Source organism: Phoenix dactylifera, chromosome 7, assembly GCF_009389715.1.
Source record: "Phoenix dactylifera cultivar Barhee BC4 chromosome 7, palm_55x_up_171113_PBpolish2nd_filt_p, whole genome shotgun sequence".
In the NCBI taxonomy this organism is placed as follows: Eukaryota; Viridiplantae; Streptophyta; class Magnoliopsida; order Arecales; family Arecaceae; genus Phoenix; species Phoenix dactylifera.
Window position 1 is genome coordinate 12,950,606 of NC_052398.1, and position 18,737 is coordinate 12,969,342.

General features: G+C 38.0%; 1 protein-coding gene across 2 annotated transcripts; it reads left to right on the plus strand.

The window, feature by feature from the left end:
• The first annotated feature begins 7,489 nt into the window (after positions 1-7,489).
• Positions 7,490-17,899, plus strand: LOC103706740 (2-C-methyl-D-erythritol 4-phosphate cytidylyltransferase, chloroplastic). Of its 2 annotated transcripts, none has more exons than XM_039128336.1 (12): positions 7,490-7,770; positions 7,892-7,986; positions 8,072-8,140; positions 9,218-9,273; positions 9,361-9,509; positions 9,586-9,668; positions 10,136-10,213; positions 14,414-14,482; positions 16,606-16,674; positions 16,762-16,808; positions 17,386-17,476; positions 17,683-17,899. In XM_039128336.1, exons 1-12 carry the CDS (start codon positions 7,626-7,628, stop codon positions 17,749-17,751), a joined length of 1,020 nt encoding a protein of 339 aa, XP_038984264.1. In that variant the 5' UTR covers positions 7,490-7,625; the 3' UTR covers positions 17,752-17,899. The 2 variants fall into 2 exon arrangements, with proteins under 2 accessions (XP_038984264.1, XP_038984265.1); XM_039128337.1 differs by having other exon boundaries at positions 7,493-7,770; positions 9,361-9,440.
• Positions 17,900-18,737: the final 838 nt, after the last annotated feature.

Consider the following 18,737-nt stretch of genomic DNA (forward strand, 5'->3'; position numbering starts at 1 on the left):
TAGTCTGCCCATTTCTTTCATTATTTTCATTAGACTGAGCTGCCATGATATCATTTTAACCCACTCTGAAGCCATGCTTTCCATGGAGTGGGTCTTCTTTCACGGTTCAAAATATTAAAAGCAAGAATCTTCCAACATAGTAAAAACAACTAAGATACATTAGAAAGATTTTATGCACTCGAAATAAGACTTTGAACTAAGGAATGCTTGTCCTTTCATGTAACAATTTTATCATGATTAAGAATATCTATGACTGTAGTATACAAAATGTTAGGTATTCCACCTGCTGCCGCTGAGAATTGACTGGCCCTAGGTACCACGACGAGAAGTGCGACGATGCTAGAGAGCTTGGCGGTCAACTGCTTTGGTCGGAATGGGAGAAGGCGAGCAGCGCTCAATTGCTACAGCCGAGATCCTTGTCAGGGAACATGAGCACTTTGACCTGAAACAACATAAAGTAAAGAAGTCCTCTGGCTGGAATGTATTCGGCGGGGGACTTTTCGATACCTAAGTTAGTATGGTAATTAGAAAATGGGAGGAGGTTGTCTTTCAGTCTATTAGGGTGTTCTTCTCGCTTACCTCCTCTGCCTCTCTTTTTGTGTATGTCCGGTGGAGGAGTCTACCTACCACCAGAGAATTAGGGTATGTAGGTCGTCCAAAAGTGGCTGGCTTGAGTACGGCCTAGACATCGGACATGAATGCTTCGCACGCAGATGATGTTCTAATTATCATATTGGTGGGATTTTAATGATCACTGGTTTCCTCGATTAGGATGTGACCAACTATAGGGAGCTCCTGATATTCAAGCTCAGTGGTATGGAACTAGGCCCACCCACTAGCCGCTCCCGATCCACCACGTGTTGGCATTGTGGCGTGTTTTAATTGGTTGAATCTTCTGATGAGTTGTAGCCAGTTTAGAGGTGTATCATTTGTCCCCCATTTCCGCAATTGAACCGAGCTATCCTACGTGGGCTGTAGAGGTAGTTTTTCTATAAGGGACGCTTTAATGAAGATCGCTAAGGAGAATGCATAGTGCCTTTTCATTAAGAAAATAGAAAATTTTCAAATTCCGTATTTATGAAGGATGTGGCCTTGCTGTCCTTCCCAAAGCACTGCAGTCATGGATAAGGTGTCCATGAGTTTAATAGGTGTTTGGGTCTTGGCGGTGATCCGAATGGGTCATCTTGAGGCGAACACCCAAGAGACATGTATCTAAGGCTAAGTGAAGCTTCACCTTGGAAGAGGTTGCTTAAACCCTTGATAAATAGGGAAGGCTGCAGTCGTAGCCCATTCACCTAGTTCTTTTACTCTCCAAAACTAGAGAGAGGAGGTGTGAGTTACAGTGTGCGACTCATGAGCTTCTATGTCAAGGATCTCCTTTCTTATCCCGACCAGAATCTTGTCTTTATTTTCTAATAGGTTGTTTTGCTTTTTCTCCCCTTGTTGTCTTCTTATTTATTGTTTAGAGAATATTCATGGACCCATCTGCTGGAGATCGGTCTCTTGATGATGAGGTAATGGGTCAGGGTTCTCCTGACCAAGTCTATGTGGTCTTAGGGAGAGTTTTTTCTGAGGTATCTTTAGGTTTGGATACTGAGACAAGCCTTTTGGAGGAGTCCGATCTCGATCGGATCTGAATGGCATTTTCTATTTTTGAGGACTTTATCCTTGAGTGCCCTAATCCTTCGAATCAAGCGACATCACCTGGGGAGAACTAGATAGCCCTGAATGAGGAGTTCCTGAAAGTGGGGCTAAGGCTCTCGATTCTATCGGTAATCGCCGACTTGTTGGCCTAGTCCCAACTTATCCTAGTGTAGCTCATCCCCAATGCTTGGAGGATGATTGTGGGCTTTCTTTGCTTTATTCAGCTTCAAGGGATCACACCTACGCTGGAGATGTTTTGAGCCTTTTTTTAAGTGAAGGCCCATCCTCAAAATAAGAGGTGGTAGTACCTTTTTTATAGGAAGAGTTATAATATCCTTCCTCCTAGTCCTTCGCTTATCCATGTGTGGAAGGGTCAGATTTTTTTTATGTTTTCGACAATTTTTTTTTTATTTTCTAACCCTATGGAGGACACCCGAGAGGCAAGCCTTGAGCCTCTTTCCTTTTTTGTCGATGAAGAGAAGGAGTATGTTGATTTGCTTCATCTGATGGGTCCTCTACCTTTGGCCAAGCTACTTTGGGAGTCGGCCTTGGTCAATGCCGACTTTAGTCCTGCCCCTTTTGTTGGTATATTTTTTCATCTTATTCTGCTTCTTTTTTGTCAATCTGAATCTATGACTAACTCATTCTTCTTCTGTTCTTACAACCATGAAGTTTGAGGTGGAAGAACTCTTCTGCTCCTCAAGGAAGAGAAAATCCGGCGAAAGCAGTTCCTCCTCGGATAAGAGGAGTGTACCTGTGGGACCAAACATCAGAATCAAAGAGGAGCCTATCGAGGGAGGATCAATGGATGTGGAGGTGCTTACTTCCCTCCCCATTAGTGTACCATCATCTACTCTGGTGGCCACTTCAGTTTCTAGGATGCCCTCTCGACCGTTCCAGTTTCACCACCTATGCTAGAGGTTGCCGATCCTTCTTCGGCCCTGATAGAGGGGCTGCATTCCTCTGTCGGTTGCATCACCACTAGTCTACCCACCAAAGTGTCCACGCCAGCCTTCAACACTCCCACTGGAGGTACACAACTGTCGATGTCTTCACTTCGGCCAGTTTCACAGAGCACGGAGTTGGAGCTACGGTGGAGACCGACGGAGAGCATGATCAACTCATCCTGTTGCACTGTTGTTGAGATAATCAGACTGGTTGTTTCATCCATTTGTTATTTTTGAATGATCAATCTTTTCTTTATTTCTGTAGAAAGTGTAAGCTGTCTGTGTACTTATTAAGATCATCCGCTCCCATCAGCAGAGGTTGGAGGTCTCTGACTGCCTCCTTTGAGAGGCAGAGAGCAGCAGGGCTCGTGCCAAGGTGGAGTAGACGGAGGTCGAGAAGAGAGGAGGCTGAGGTGCAGACTCGCTTCTTCAGCTCCAAGGCTGAGAGTTCATAGATGGAGTTGCGACCAATGGTCGTTCGGCTGCAGGAGATACAGCAGGCCATCAGCAAGAAGGGGGCCTGCACAAGGAAGGAGGCCAACGTGGAGATTGCCTGCCTAAGGGATGTGGTCACTACAGCTGAGCTTCGAGCCTCCCAATCTGAGGAGAGGTTTACATGGGCAAAGGATAGAGCTGCCCAGTTCGAGGAGAGGGTCGACCTTGCAATCAAAGAGGTTGTCCAGCCAAAGGAGAAGGCCTCCTGTGCCGAAGAGAGGATCCAACTATTGTTGTAGATTACAAGGCTTCTGCATAATTCTGCAATGAGATGCTGGAGGCCACCTGGGACTCCTTCAAGAAGAGGTATACCATCTGCTAGGGAAGAATCCATAAGTGGCTCCTAAGCTCGACCACAGCCAGTGCTCGAACGAGGAGCATTTGTTCGGGGATCAGGGAGTGAGACCGAGTAAGAAGAAGAGGAAGAGAAGGAAGACCACCACCCATTTGGTGTAAACTTGCTGAGGATTCTTGGCGCAAGTCAATTTTATAGGTTAGTTGATCTATCTTCAATTTTCTACTGACATAAATAAGGTTAATGCTCTATCAACCTCTTAAAGGTCTTCCTTTCATTTAATTAAATTTGATTTTTGTTAGAAAGTAGTCACTTCTCTGAATTGAATGTTAGAGTAGTTTCCAAATTGCTTTCAGATCATCTCTCTAGAATTGGTATTCTTCAATCTATCTACTTGACCTTTTGGATTATGCCAACTATGCATCTGAAAAGTAATGACAAGCATCTATTGGGGCCACTATTGTACAAAATTTCATGGCACAATGCTCAAGCTGATGTGAAATATTGATCACTCAGTATATTATTCCAAAATTATTTCATATCAAAACAGCAGCTAAAGACTACTTGACCGAATTGAGGTTGAAATAGCGTTCAATATCATTCTACTCTTTATGATGACTAGAAGGTTATTAGGTCACTAAAACTAGTCTTCTTTTCAAGCTATGGTGGGCAATCATCAGTCGATGTTTCTAGCTGTACTACATCGAATATAAGCAGTTTGTGACGACTAAAGGTAGTGAATGCTTCTATTAGGAGGATTACATGTTGGCACCATGAGAGGTGCTCCCAAGATATTATATAAATATTCCTATCATTAGGGATATACTTAATTATATATTTCCTAATATTACTAAAGATGATAATCTGCTTATTCCATCATATATTATTATAGACCTAAAGGACTTTGACCTTTGACTACTTCAGCAAGATTGACAAAGTGCTTAGCCCCTCTTCACAAGGAAGACCATGGCTGAACTATGAATTGAACCGTCAATATTTTACAATAAAGATCATGGCTGAACTATGAATTGAAACATCAACACTCAGGTACTTAAGCACTTCAGTTTCACTTGAGCACACATTGAAAATATATACACATTAGGAATTGGCCTTTTCAAAAGGAGAATAAAATAAGTCAAATCCTACTCAAGAATCTCTATCAGGAACGACGACTTACTTGTTTTCAGGATTTTCTAAAGAGAGAAGCTTGAAAATATGAGAGAGATTTGGTGAGAGAGAGAGAGAGAGAGAGTAGGGTTATCCTCGACAAAACAAAGTATTATAACATCCTAACCAATCGATCATGAGAGTTTTCTACCAAACAAAATGAATCAGGAGAGGTTCTACAATGTGCGGAACAAAAATCATATGGGGCAGGCAATATAGAAAGAAATATAAGACGAGGCTCCTTTTTTGACACATTTTCTCTTATATTTATCTTAAAGAGAAAACCCAAAAATCAAATAAGGATAACAAAATTCCTACTAAAGGAATCTATCAATCCCCTAACTTAAAGAAAAAATAAAAAAAAATTGCTTGCGCTAAGAGAGACCATCCATGAAGAAAAACCATCCACATTCTCTTTCTTCATCGTTAAGCCTCTCCTTCTATCTTTTTTCTTATTAAGTTGTCTCTTCCATCCGTAAGGGTATTCTTCTCCTTCCAAGTCCCTTTCTTCTTTCTGAAAACTATATATCGATTTACCTAAAGGTACGTATTGAAATATTGGATGACTATTTTGGTAGGTATACATCACCTAACCGTATAGTACATACTCGTGAATATCATATTTTGAAAACTATGTATTGATTTACCTGAAGATATGTATCGAGTTGTTGTTGGGTGTGCATTAGAAAAGATTACAGTATATATCAAAAAATCGACAGATGTGTATCACTTGGCTACATAGTATGTATTGATGAGCATCATATTATGGAATATATATCGATTTACCTGAAGGTGTGTATTGAAATATTGGATAACTATATTGCTAGGTGTGTATTGACTAGCCATATATTATGTAATGGTGAACATCATATTCTGGAACTATGCATCGATTTACTTGGAAGCATGTATTGAGTTGCTACAGATATGTATCAAAAAAAGCTTACAAAATGTATCAGGAAGTCGTGAATATGTATCATTTGACAAGAAAAAAAGAAAATGAGATGGTCTTTCTTCATGCAGGGTCTCTATTAGTGTGTGAATTTTTTTTTAATTATGTTATAGAATTGACGGACTTTGTTAGTAGAAAAAGTTTCTTCTTTATTTGACTTCTAAATTTTCTCTTTAAGATAGGCACAAGAGGAAATGTGGTAAACAAAATACCCGTCCCATATGATACACTATGGTGCTCGTCCCATATGATTTTTGTTCCAATGTGCGATGCTAATCTTAGGCAGAGTGCATTGTAACTTGATTCAAGATATATTTAAATTTTTTAGGTGTAATGCCTTTTTATAGCCTACTTCCTAACCTACATACATTGGCTTCTAAATTTTGGACCACCCGAAAACATGGCAGAATTTCGAATGAAGTGTGCGTGATAAAGCATGTTGAGTCTTAAAGTTCATTATATATCATGAATAGTCTGACATGGAAACTCACTTTCCACTGCAGCGATCTAAATTGCATTCTGCAATATCAAGTACTGAATTTTAGTAAAAAGAAAAACCGAAAAGTTTTACATTGGCCGCATTACTTTCTTAATTGAGATTTTTTTTAATCAAGTATTTTTAATAGTGAAGGAAACATAGTGCAACTTTTTTTTTTCTTTCAAAAATATATACATACCACCGCGATGCTCTAATCTGGCACCTCTTCTAGGTAAAGAGAGATGCCAAGCAATACTTATGAGCTAAAGTTGGCAAGCACCTCACAACTCTTTCCCCCTTTCCTGATTAATGAATGGCATGCCCAAAACTAAATATTTTGCTAGGAATCAGGGCTAGTTGAACTGGTCTCAAAACCTATATTGATCGGTTATTGATTCAATATGGTACTGATTCGGTACCGTACTGAACTGATTCAAACAAAATAATATTGAAATCAGTGCCTCAGGTCTCTCTACTATTGAAAGAGGAGAGAGAGGGGGCTGATAGGTATTAATTAAAGCCAAAATTTGTGCAAAAATTTCAAAAAAAAATAAATTAAAATAATTTGTTTCAATTGCTTCAAGAAGCATGCAAAAATCTCTAAAACAGTGTTTTCAATTAAAGATTTATTTTAGCTGCTCTAAAAACTATGCAAAAATATAATTTTATTAAGTTGATTGCCAAACTATTTTTTGTAATCTATGCTAGAATATTTTTGGTATATTTACAATATATTCAATGCACTTTTTCGAAACCCATTAATGCCCTCCGTTTTGGTTGAAATTCATTATTGCCCCATTTCAAAATTTTTAAAACCTATATACTAAGTAAATTCGCACTTAGTTGCAAATTTATTTTACACTAATTAGAATTAATTGCTCTCATTTAGGATAGTGTTTGATGCACTCTAATTTTGTGAAACTTGCTATGTAAATTTAGATATCTTTAATTATATTTATTAATATTTTCCATATTATCAAATCTAACTTTCTAATATTGTAAATAACATGAATTAATTTAATTTTTAAATGTTCATTTACCTTTTGTATATTGTTTTCATTTATTATAGCAATTAATATTTTATCGCTATCACATATTCTTTTTACTCTCCATCAATAATTTTTCTATTTATAATTTTTGTTTTTATTTTATTTTACAAATATATTATTTTTATTTTAATATTATTTTTCATCTATTCTTTGGAGGGTATTTTGCTTGTTAAAATTTATAACCTGAAGTCTGGCTGGATTCCTCTTTCCTATTACTCGTATACCAAGTGATGGTCGTATATAAGTTCTCTCTGGAAATTTCAATATTTAAGCTGAATTCGGCCGGACCCTGTCCGAATCTGACAGAATCTTATCAATTTGCCACTCCTAACTGGGAATAGTCACCTGAAATGGTCAACTGAGCGATGAATCCGAAAGCAGAAGGTTTTACATTGGACGGCAGGGATTGGTTGGAGCCGCCAACAAAATCTAATCGGGAGTCGTGAATCTTGACCAGGGCCGCCTCGCGCGACATACCCAACGGGCGCTGGATCAAAAACTTACTCGTCCGCTTCCCATCGCCTAACCTGCTCTCCTTCTTGTCCCACCATCTACCCCTGAAGCATTCCCGAACCGTTGAGCTCGAATTATATCGGAAGAAATGGCGCTCCGATTCGATGTCTCCCTGTCCCACCACCTCCCCAACCTCCTCCCTTCCTCCTCGAAATCCAAAGCATCCTCTCCATTCCTCTCGGTTCCCATGCCGTCTCGATCGCGGCTCCCCCTCTCGCGCCGTATGCCCGCAGGCAAGACTCCTCTTCTTCTCTCACTCGCAAGAAAAACGTATAAATATTATCGAGAAATCGGAACTCTAGTTCGAATTTGATGCCAAAATCACTTCTTTTTTTTTAATCGTGTTTTATTTAGGTGTGGTATCCGTGACGAAGGATGGAATCGCTTTGAATCGTAATAAAAATGAGAATCGGGTCAGATGTTGCGCGAAAAGGGTAGAAGAAAGCGAGGTTTGTTTATATAGGAGAAGGAGAGGGAGTATTGAGGATCCTTAATTGGAAAAAAGGGATGTAATTTTGATTGATTTATTCGCAGGGTGGAGCTGTGAAAGATAAGAGCGTTTCGGTGGTTCTTTTAGCGGGAGGAAAAGGAAAGCGCATGGGCGTAATAATTCTTTCCCCTTTTCTTCTTCCCTTTTTGATTAATTTGTTTCGAAAAGAATAAGTCCAGTTTTGGTTCGCAATCCTTTTCTGAGCCAGCTAAGAGTGCATAAGGGGGATTCTTCTGTTTCAAAATTAAATCCACAAAGACTTTGCTAATGTTCCTGCTGTCATTATACTTTTGGTAGAAGTTAAGCAGCTAAGTGGTATACCTGGGCCATTTTCATGACTTGGTTTTACCGAGTCCTCATAGATACTCCTTTGGAGGCAAGTTTTAGATTGATAATTTCTTATGAATTTAGTGTTCTTTAAACCTTGGTTAACTGTCTTTAGTGGAAAGACTTTATCTTTTTGTTTTTTTATTTAAATAAATGAAAAGTCCTCAAGAACCTACTGGGGGTTCTCATCACTTTTGCTTGGTGATGGGTAAAGTGGGTTGTTTCTGTATGGGGATTGCCTTTCTTGGCAGGTAAGTTCAATTTATCTATAAATAGAATTTATTCATTTCTTGTGAAAAAAAAGTTCCGCAAGCAACTGAAGAAAACCAGTGTCTTTCTATATCAATGCACTCCTACGTCCAAAATACCTAAAAATTTAATGTTTTTTGTTGTTGTTCCTTGCTTGTCTTCATGATTGGATGCTAAGAATCTTTTTGAACTGTCTACTTTATTGTTGTCCCGCAACAGATGCACTGGCATTCTTTCGAAGCTGTTCTATATCTCATGTTCTAGACAATTCACCAAAACTCCAGAAGATGCTGGTGGATTTGAATCGTTACACCTCTGTCAACACACTTCTTTTGTTAAATTCAGTGCCTTCGACCCTTTTAAATTTCTAGATATTTTGTTGTTATAGACAAAATCACATTTGAAGGCATGAGTGAATTTGCATTCTGTCTATCAATAAAGCTGCAGGCAAACACTTACATGTACTGCAGATGCATGTTACTACTACTAGTACATGACGGGATCATCCATGGCATAATATGCACAAACACATAGAGGCAGAATGATGAACTTACATTTTTTCAATCCGTCATTCAATTATTATGACATAACAATATTTGCTGTTTATGCCACAGGCAAGTATGCCAAAGCAATATCTTCCACTTTTAGGACAACCAATTGCATTGTACAGGTATTTCTTTTTCAGCTTTTCACATGGTGAACTTTTCTGTTATTGTTATTTACTTTGCTCAAACCATGGTATTGTTTTTCGTTGCAGTTTCTACACTTTCTCACAAATGAGTGAAGTGAAAGAAATAGTTGTTGTATGTGATCCATCTTACAAGGATATATTTGAAGGTTCAGAAAGCCTCTTGGACCCATTTAAAGTTTTCTTTCTCATATATGTAGAGATTGGATTTCCATTTGGTAAATTTCATTTTCTGGTTTAGATATTATTGTATGTATAGGAGATACCAGAATCCATCATTTTCCATGTTTGCAGATGCTAGTGAGGAGATACAAATAGGTGTTAGGTTTGCACTTCCTGGGAAGGAGAGACAAGATTCTGTTTTCAATGGTTTTCAGGTAAACACACTTCTAAATCCAACTTTTTAAATGCATAGAAAGAAAAAATAAAAATCTTTTCATCCTGTTATCAACTTATCATTGTAACTATATTCTGTTGTAATTATATTCTAAGGATAAGTAAAAACATGAATACTTTTCTTTTTCCACCTTATAACTTTGATAATTCTTAGTTAGTCTTTCTATAAAGGCAAATTACAATTGATGATTTTCACTCATTCCCTTGACCGCATTTATCCCTAATAGTTATTCTCCATAAACTGTCATTCTTCCTTGTATCTTTGGTTTTATGCAATGAAAAGACTTGTGTACCTACGTATTAGAAGAAAATAGCATATCTATTTGAGAAAGTTTCTTGACATAATACCTATGTGATCTTCAACTTTTAGTATAATTATTTCCTTAATACATACTCTTCACATTTTTTGTATCTATACCTTTTAAGAACTTCTTCCAACATCTTACAGGAAATTGATGGCAGCTCAGAACTCGTGTGCATCCATGATTCTGCTAGGCCTCTGGTTATGTCTGGAGATATTAAAAAGGTTGTTTAATTATACCATGCAGCTACCTAGCATCCAGTGATAACTTGAATGATTCTATATTTTAATACATGCCAAACAGATATCTTATATTTCTTTGGGATCTGTTTTTTCCTTCTTCTCTGGAAGTGATTTTTCCCCTAAATTGTAGATTTTGTCATGATATGCTGTGTTTATGCATGTAGAGTGGCAATGTGGTTATAAGATCTCATGTAAATGTCTATATTTTGGTGTGTTTTGTTATAATTATACATACTACATATACTGGATTTCATCCAAACTTTTCTAGCTTACATTCTAGCTGTTTGTGCAGTTTCTTTCCCTAAGGAATTACATATCGGTAGTACTTTTAAACTTTGAGAATTTGTGCTGGCTCGGTCAATTGCAAGGGGAAGACTTTTCTTTTCTTTTTGTTAGCAAACAGTCTGAAGGTCACCATGTACCTTTTCTAAACTGTAGGAAACCACTAAATGCTTCCATTGCATGCACACAGCCGCATAAATGATCTCATATATTCTAGATGGTAACTTTAACTTAATTACCAAAACTTACCAATCATGCTAATGTACCAAATTGAATAATGAATTTCTTAGGCAGACCTTCCATTTCTGACTGTCAAAGAACATCTGCAACACCTGCAAATGCTTCTAATCATGTATCAATACTTTATTTTTTGGCATAGAGGTTATGATTCTTAGATCAGCTGACTGGTGCTTTTGGCATGTTGCAGCATTCTTCTTGTGTAGTATGGCTGTTTGGTATGCCTTATGCAATTTATATTATTGTTTTTCACACATCATCTTTATCGTTCAAGAAAGTCACAAAATACATTTTGTTCTCTGTTCAAAAGACATTGATGCTTTTGAGATTGAGAGCCTTAAATCATTCTCCAAAACATTGATGAACATGTAAAAGGAGAAGAAAATACCTGCCATGATGACTGAGGAGAAGAAAAGACATGATGACCTTGGGCTTTGATCTTCCAAAACCTTGTAGTAATCCTTCTTTTCAGCATATGAGGCTGAGGACTGACCACATCTTCATATACCTGCTAGAGGAGGAAGACCCCCTAGGGATTAGAAATATAGGGCTAAAGCAAGAGCTAGAAAAGGACATTTCATGTATAATCCAGCATAATCTCGATGATTGTTGTTGGAGACATTATATACATATTCTTTGTGTAGTCCCATTTCCTTTGTGTATTTTCTATATGGTCTTCTCACTGTGTGGTCACCGCATACACCATGTATCTATCATGTTGAGCCATGCTCTCATAGCATATAGTCATCTTAACTCAATTATCCAATTTCTTGGCATCCATTGGCAGTTACTTCCTCTAGCCTATGGACTCCATCAGTCTTCTCTCTAATCATGCATTATTTACCCTGCAAATCGATGCTCTAGTACTAGCTTTTGTGTCTTCCTTGGTGATTCAATTATCTCATTTAAAAGTAATAAGCAAGATGTTGTTTATCACACCAGTGCTAAGGATGAGTATTGCACTATGTTGGACACTAACTTAGAGGTCATATTTCTTTACCTTCTCTCACATATGGGTGTCCACATCTATTGTCCTAATCCTTTATATTGTGACCTAGAGTGCCATTCACAGTTGAGAATCCTATTTTCCATGGGCAGACGAAGCATATTGAGATATGCTGCTTTGTTTCGGTCGTTTTATCGACATGCTCTTTCTCTTCCTTACACCCCCTCCATCAAGCAAATTGCTGACCTCATGATGATGCATACTATGACTCGATATGAGTATCTCTTAAGCAAAGTCTCTATAGTAGACCCACCATATGTTTGAGGTATTAGAGATGTTACATAAATACTCTTTACATAGTCCCATTTTCCTTTGTATATTTTCTTTATGGTATTCTCACCATGTGGTGACCGCATACACCTTGTATAGATTATGTTGGGCCATGCCCTTATGGTGTATTTGTAATGTTAACCCAATTCCCCATATTTCAATCGTAATTGAGTGAGACCACCTTAATGGATTAAATCTAATAGTGCCACATCTTTAAAAGTCAACAAGATGTATATGAATGAGCTCTTCTTGTGACAGTCAAATTTATATTAAGATTAATGAATATCTAATTTCAAATACTTGTACAAAGACATGAGTTATATTTTCCCTTTCTCAAAGAAAATTTAATGTCCAATAATCTTCAACTCTACTACCCTTTTTCAAATAATATCTTGTCAGAGTATAGTCTCAATGGTTTCATGCTTATAACTGCTTAAGCTTTCAGTTAGTGCCCTTGAAATAGAAGCCGACTGTTTGATTAAACCATCCTCCTATTTGATAAAAGCCCGATTCGGTTAAACCCACCCCCTCCTCCCCCCCCCCCACCTAGCTTTAAGAAACCCCACCCTCACTCTCAGCACCTGATCGTGATCCCTCCCCTGCACCATCATCGATAAGCATCCTCCCTCTCTCTCAAGTTTCCCTCGACCCTCCCCCTTTCTTCCTCCCCCCTTCTCTCTCTCTCTCTCTCCCCACTAGGGTTAGGTTTTACCTCTCGACCCTCCCCCTTCCTCCCTCCCTCCTTCCCTCTCTCTTCCTCTCTCCTTTTCTCCCTTTCCCCCTCCCTCTCCTTGTTTTCGATACATCTCAGAACAGCGCGATACAGACTCATATTGTGCCAAGCCAGTCGTTGGCCAGCATGGTCTCTAATACCAGTTTGGCAACCTTGCTTTCAATACTTGCAAAAGCCGTCTCATCTAGTTAGTAAGTTGGAAGAACTCAATATGTATGATTTAAAATTTTGAATTGGCAACTATATCATCTTTCATACTTTTGGGTATGCTAGTCATCCGAGACATCACTTGTATCAGACACGTGTGCAACAGTCTCATGCTTATATCTGCTTAAACTTTCAATGCTTGCATAATCTGTGCTATCTTGCTAGCAATTTCGATATCATCCCATACATCACTTGTATCAAACACATGCATGCACGTGCCCACGTACAAATGCATGTGCACATGCAAGCATGCATATGCCAATCCACTTTTGCCCTAGTCCCTGCCCTGTGCTTTCACACACGCATCACACATATATGCCACCTAATAAAAAAAGGTCAATTAGGAATATAATATTCAAACACACACATGCAAACACATGCACACTCATTCACATGTTTGTGCAAGATGGAATTATTTTATGCTTTCTAGATTGAAAGGCAAGGATTACGCACTAAAGTAATGATGAACAAGTTGAAGTGAAAAGAGGAACAATGTACCTGTCATGACAATCAACAACCAAAGCAGTGTCTTTGGTGAAGGGTTTCATTTACTTACTGAGAGTTTGTCCCCTTTCAGGAGTAGACCTTTATATCGACAAACTTTTGCATTCACTTCTATAAAAGCAATGGTTGTGATTAGATTAGACCACCTTAGGGGTTTAAAAAAATCCAACAGTACACACACATGCACAAGCACAAGCACATAGATGTATGTATGGGCCACCTAATAAAAAAAGGCCAAATAGGAAAAAATGTCAATCGTCCTACAGCCTTTCTAAAATAACAAGTTTTCAACATGCCTATTTCTTAGATTTTTATGTGCTATTCTACTATGTAAGAAAGCAAATGAATCAAGCTTTTCACTTTTTCTCTGTTATTTTCATATATTAGGGTATTTTTATCTCTTCTGAAAAATTAGTGATTTCAGTATCCAAGATGTTATAGATTGGAGTTAACAATTAGACTCTCTTTCTGTTCGAGATGCAATATAGATAGGATTACATATTTTAAGATTAAAACTATTTGTTCAAGCTTTGAGTGTAAGTGCTGTACTTTCTTCTTAGAGGTATTTTTCTTTGTATCTGTTAGTATTGCAGGACTTCCAGGACTTGTATACACAAGTGAAATCCTGATAAATAAATATCAAAGTGTTACAACTGGTTATATTCCAATTTCTTGAAAATATATGATTATTGCTTTTGTTAGAAGTTACTAGTGATGACTTTCGAAAGTTGTCTTTCTGCTGTTTTTGGCAAACAGTCTAAATTACCATCTTGATCATTTGATTTAGGTACACTCTGAATATATCTGCTTTTTTGTATGTGTAGCATATATGGGACTGTCATCTTTTTCATTGTTTCTTGCAGGTATTCTTCACAGTGCATCTCCATGCCCTGTGGATACTATCAACTGAAAGTAACCTTAGATCTACTTGTTTGATTGCTAGGTCCTGAAAGATGCTTGGCTGAATGGGGCAGCTGTTCTTGGTGTTCCTGTAAAGGCTACCATAAAAGAGGTCTGTCTAGCTTTTGGGAAAGTTAAATTTATGAAATACATGTCATAATTTTTCAAGAATGCAGCTTCAGCACATCTGGAGACTTCAGTTAATTCTGATTTGAACTGTTATAAATAACCTAGTGCTGATTGACCTTATCAGAAACCCATTGCATACTTGATGCCCCAATATTATGTACACAGATTTATGATGATTTCCGTCCGTCCATTTCCATTAGCTCTATTACTTCAGGCACTATACATATTTGATAATGAGAAACATTAACTTTATATCAATGATTTCTAATAATTTGTTTTTATAATGGCTGGAAGTGCCAAGGGCACAAACGTCGCTGCCTTTTGCTACTTTGCCTCTAAGTTTCCTTCTCTGGTGGAGGGCATTTGTGGCCGCTGCAGTAAGCCTTTCTATTGCACAGCACTGTTATGCCAATGAAGCTTTATTTAAAACAGTCAAATAGATGGTTGGTTAAGTCTCTTACATATTTAGCCTAGTATCCTCAACTGTTGATGGTGATGTCTATTTGACTATATCAGATTTAATATTGTGTTTGCTGATTATGTAGAAGGTCACTAGGTCAGGTGCTCCTCTTGTTCGCAATGCAACAGACATCTTCTCCATTAGGTCCATATCATTTCTTGCCAGATTCTTTATCATCTAACTGAAACATATCCAGCCCTATGTATTTGCCGATTGGGTTAATGATACTTCTAATTGATTCTGTACAGTTGTCTTCTGTGTATGTTAAAAGAGTTCTCATTTATTAGAGATCCATTGTCGTCATTATCTGAAATTTGTACATGAGCTCCTAAGACTTCCAGTCCTCTATATTCTGATAAGAGTTCTCATTTATTAGAGATCCATTGGCGTCATTATCTGAAATTTGTATATGAGCTCCTAAGACTTCCAGTCCTCTATATTCTGAGAATTGTGAGCAACCCAAATAACTAGGATCCAGTTATTTCACAAATAGATGAAACACAGGATTGATTATCCCTTGCTTGCCAGTTTGACCTGAATGACTTTATCATCACCCTGCATCTAGCCTACAACTTGGGGACTTGATGAAGATGCATACTACAATAGCCTCTTGAGCAATTTTAGCAATGAATCATGTCTCTCGAACTCAGGGAAAAGTTTCACTTTCCCAAGTGATGGGGTAAAGAAGTTGCCCCTGGCAAGTGACAAAGATTTAAATAAATGCACACTATTGTAGCAAGTAGTCCGCCTAGGCAGTCCATCTGTTGACGAAGAATGCACCTGTCATCAACCGTGATCTCACTTTTGGCAAGACTTTATTCTAGAGGATTTTCCGTAATATGTGATTCCAAGCAAAAATGTTATGCCCTTGCACATCTTCTGATCTCATTGAGTTACAGCATAAGTTAGAAACTGATAATATGATGTTGCGCAACTGCAGAATCCTTTATTGACTTTCCACCTTGAACATACTAGTTTGAATTGATATGACGAAAGGCAAAGTTGGCAGATTTCTTCCTGTTCCTTCTCTTCATAGTATATTCTGTGCTGAACAGTCTTCATAGGGAGTGATTCACACTCTAACCTTTCCCAACAGCTCATCTATTGCTGCTTTGGAAGGTGGTTTATGGCTTCATTTGAATCCGATGCTGAACAGTCTTCCTGTTCTTTCCTACTCCCTATGCCTCCTTTCCTCCCAACTGATTGGAATGCTTCAGTCATGTTTCCCGCTGATGCATTAAATATAATATTATTGTGATATGGGACGTCCGATAACCACCTATTATGGTGAAGGCAATCCAAATTGAACAGGGTTGCAAGTCACCTATTTCACATGTGAAGCCATATGGTGACTCCGCAGATGCAGCATTTCGGTTTACAATACATGCAGAGATCAACTTGCTACCTTACCCTGTTGCCCTGTCCCAGGAATCTGATTGCATTTATTGGTAATGTATCAAATTTGCCACATGTGGATTATTGCGCTCCTCTATTTGTTCTCAGGATGAATCTTGCCTTTAGTCCAGACATGAAATGACACAATATTTTGTTTTAGTGGCTCACAACTGTTTCTTTTGCTTAAATTGCTGCATAGTCAAGCCCCATTATGGACCTGCAGTTCTTATCTCTACTATTGCGTTATGCAGGCCAACAGTGACTCTTTTGTGGTAAAAACCCTTGACAGGAAAACTCTTTGGGAAATGCACACTCCACAGGTATCCTTATTTAAGGCAATTAGTGTAGCCATACCATCAGGTGCTATATGATGCCGAAGTGACGAGTATCTTTGTTATTTTCTGTAGGTTATCAAACCGAATTTGCTCAGAGATGGTTTTGAGCTTGTCAACAGGTATGTGATACTTTCAGTAGTAGAACTTTATGATGACGATTTTATTCATTTCCCATTTGATAAATGAAGAAAAGGTAGGTTCTTCATGCTAGCTTGTGTGCAGCTAGAGTTTGTGCAACTGGAGTTTGTGTTACTGCTATTCTTACTCTCAAGTTAACACCCCATTGATCCCCCTTGTGCATGAAAAATCTGGACTTCAGGATTTTTATTTAACTAATTAGCCTACACTTACACCGGGCACCTGTTTTTAAGCCACTGGTTTAATGATGTTGTACGAGTCTCCTGATTGACAAATTTAGAAGATCAATTGATGTTCTTAGAGGCGGATCTCCACTCTTATATTCTACTAGTTCTTGTATAACCTGGAGAACCATGTTAATTTCATAGTTGACGTACATAGGACCAATCAGAAGGTCACTCTTTGCACATCAAATTTATTATCATGTTAATATGTAAACAAAAATTTGAGAAGTAGCTTGCTAGCAGAGATCGAGCATAACATGTGCTGTCAATATGTTAAACTTGGTCATCCTGTTTGATCATGCATCAACTTTTCTTGTGGATTTCTCGACTACAGGAATGGTCTTGAAGTCACTGATGACGTATCTATTGTGGAGCACCTCAAACATCCTGTTTATATCACAGAAGGTTCTTATACAAACATCAAGGTGCTGACTCTTCTACTTTGTGCTTGGTTGGGATATAATATTCATTTGGAAACATTTTAGTTTGATCGGAATGGCACAGAACACCCTGAAAACCAAATATTGCCAGATCCTTATTACTTCATCTTATATTAAGATCTTTTGACAATGAACCTTCCCATTATATGTTTCCTAGGTTATTAACCAGCTTTATCATGCATTCCTTGCAGGTCACGACCCCAGATGATCTATTGCTGGCCGAACGAATATTAAATATGAGAGAGGGTGCATCTCTGTAATCATTTTTTTGACATCTTCTCCACATTCCTTTTATATAGAGAAAGGGCCTCTTCCATTTTTTTTTATCTACTAGGATGCCCTGAAGCAATTTGGACTCTGCAATTTCCATATGAGTTAAGAGATATTGACTCGATTCTGCTTTGTTTCCATGTGGCTCCCTTGTTAATGATTATAACCAATGTTTCACCGCATTCCGCTAACAATACTTCTTTCTTTGAAGCATCAGCAGGCTCCCATCACATGCTTGCTGTCAACAGGTAGTGCAGTGTCGTAGCAGAACCATGACGAAGTAACTATCTGCCTTGACTAGGGTTTTACTTTTAGATATGGAGTGAGGTTATACTTTCTGATCATCAGCATTTTAAGTGGTTTTGTGTTTCAATTGATTAAACTGGTAGAAAAGAAATTATAATATGAAAATTAAGCATTTGTGCAATGCTCTGCATCAGAGAAACAATTATACATACATATGGACATATGTACGTACCTACATACATACATATGCAAATGAAAAAAGCAGTTTTATGTGCTTGAGAGTTGAAGGCGTTGATGGTGAGATCATCCTGACATTGTGGGTCATGTGGATGGAAGGAAAAAACACCATTTTTGAAGCACCGGTGAAGCTTTCGATTTGTTTGGGCCTACTCAAAGCTGAAAAAATTAACATGGCGTTGAAGCAGGGAGCCAACAAAGCTCCATGCCTTTTTTACTCTCTCTCTTATAGAGATTTAAGGGCAAACTTGGACCTTCATTGCACGGCATTCTATGTTGAGATGGCAACAGTATTGAATGCATATTTTAATCCAAAGAGGGGGTGGATGTGCGATAACAACATTTGATAGACTATTTGCTTGTCTTGCATGACGTACACCTGCAGATCTTGCTGTAAATTCATCTCTTTACAGACACACGATATGCATTCGCACATAAAAAATAAAAGAAATTTTTAACAAAAACATTTTCAATGAACATGTTAAAATTTACC

Bases quoted from the DNA above. Each gene is read 5' to 3' on its own strand.
- LOC103706740 (XM_039128336.1), top strand. From the start codon at position 7,626: ATGGCGCTCCGATTCGATGTCTCCCTGTCCCACCACCTCCCCAACCTC. The intron at 7,771-7,891 runs GCAAGACTCCTC...TGTTTTATTTAG, and splicing joins CTCGCGCCGTATGCCCGCAG to GTGTGGTATCCGTGACGAAG. The intron at 16,675-16,761 runs GTATCCTTATTT...TATTTTCTGTAG, and splicing joins GGGAAATGCACACTCCACAG to GTTATCAAACCGAATTTGCT.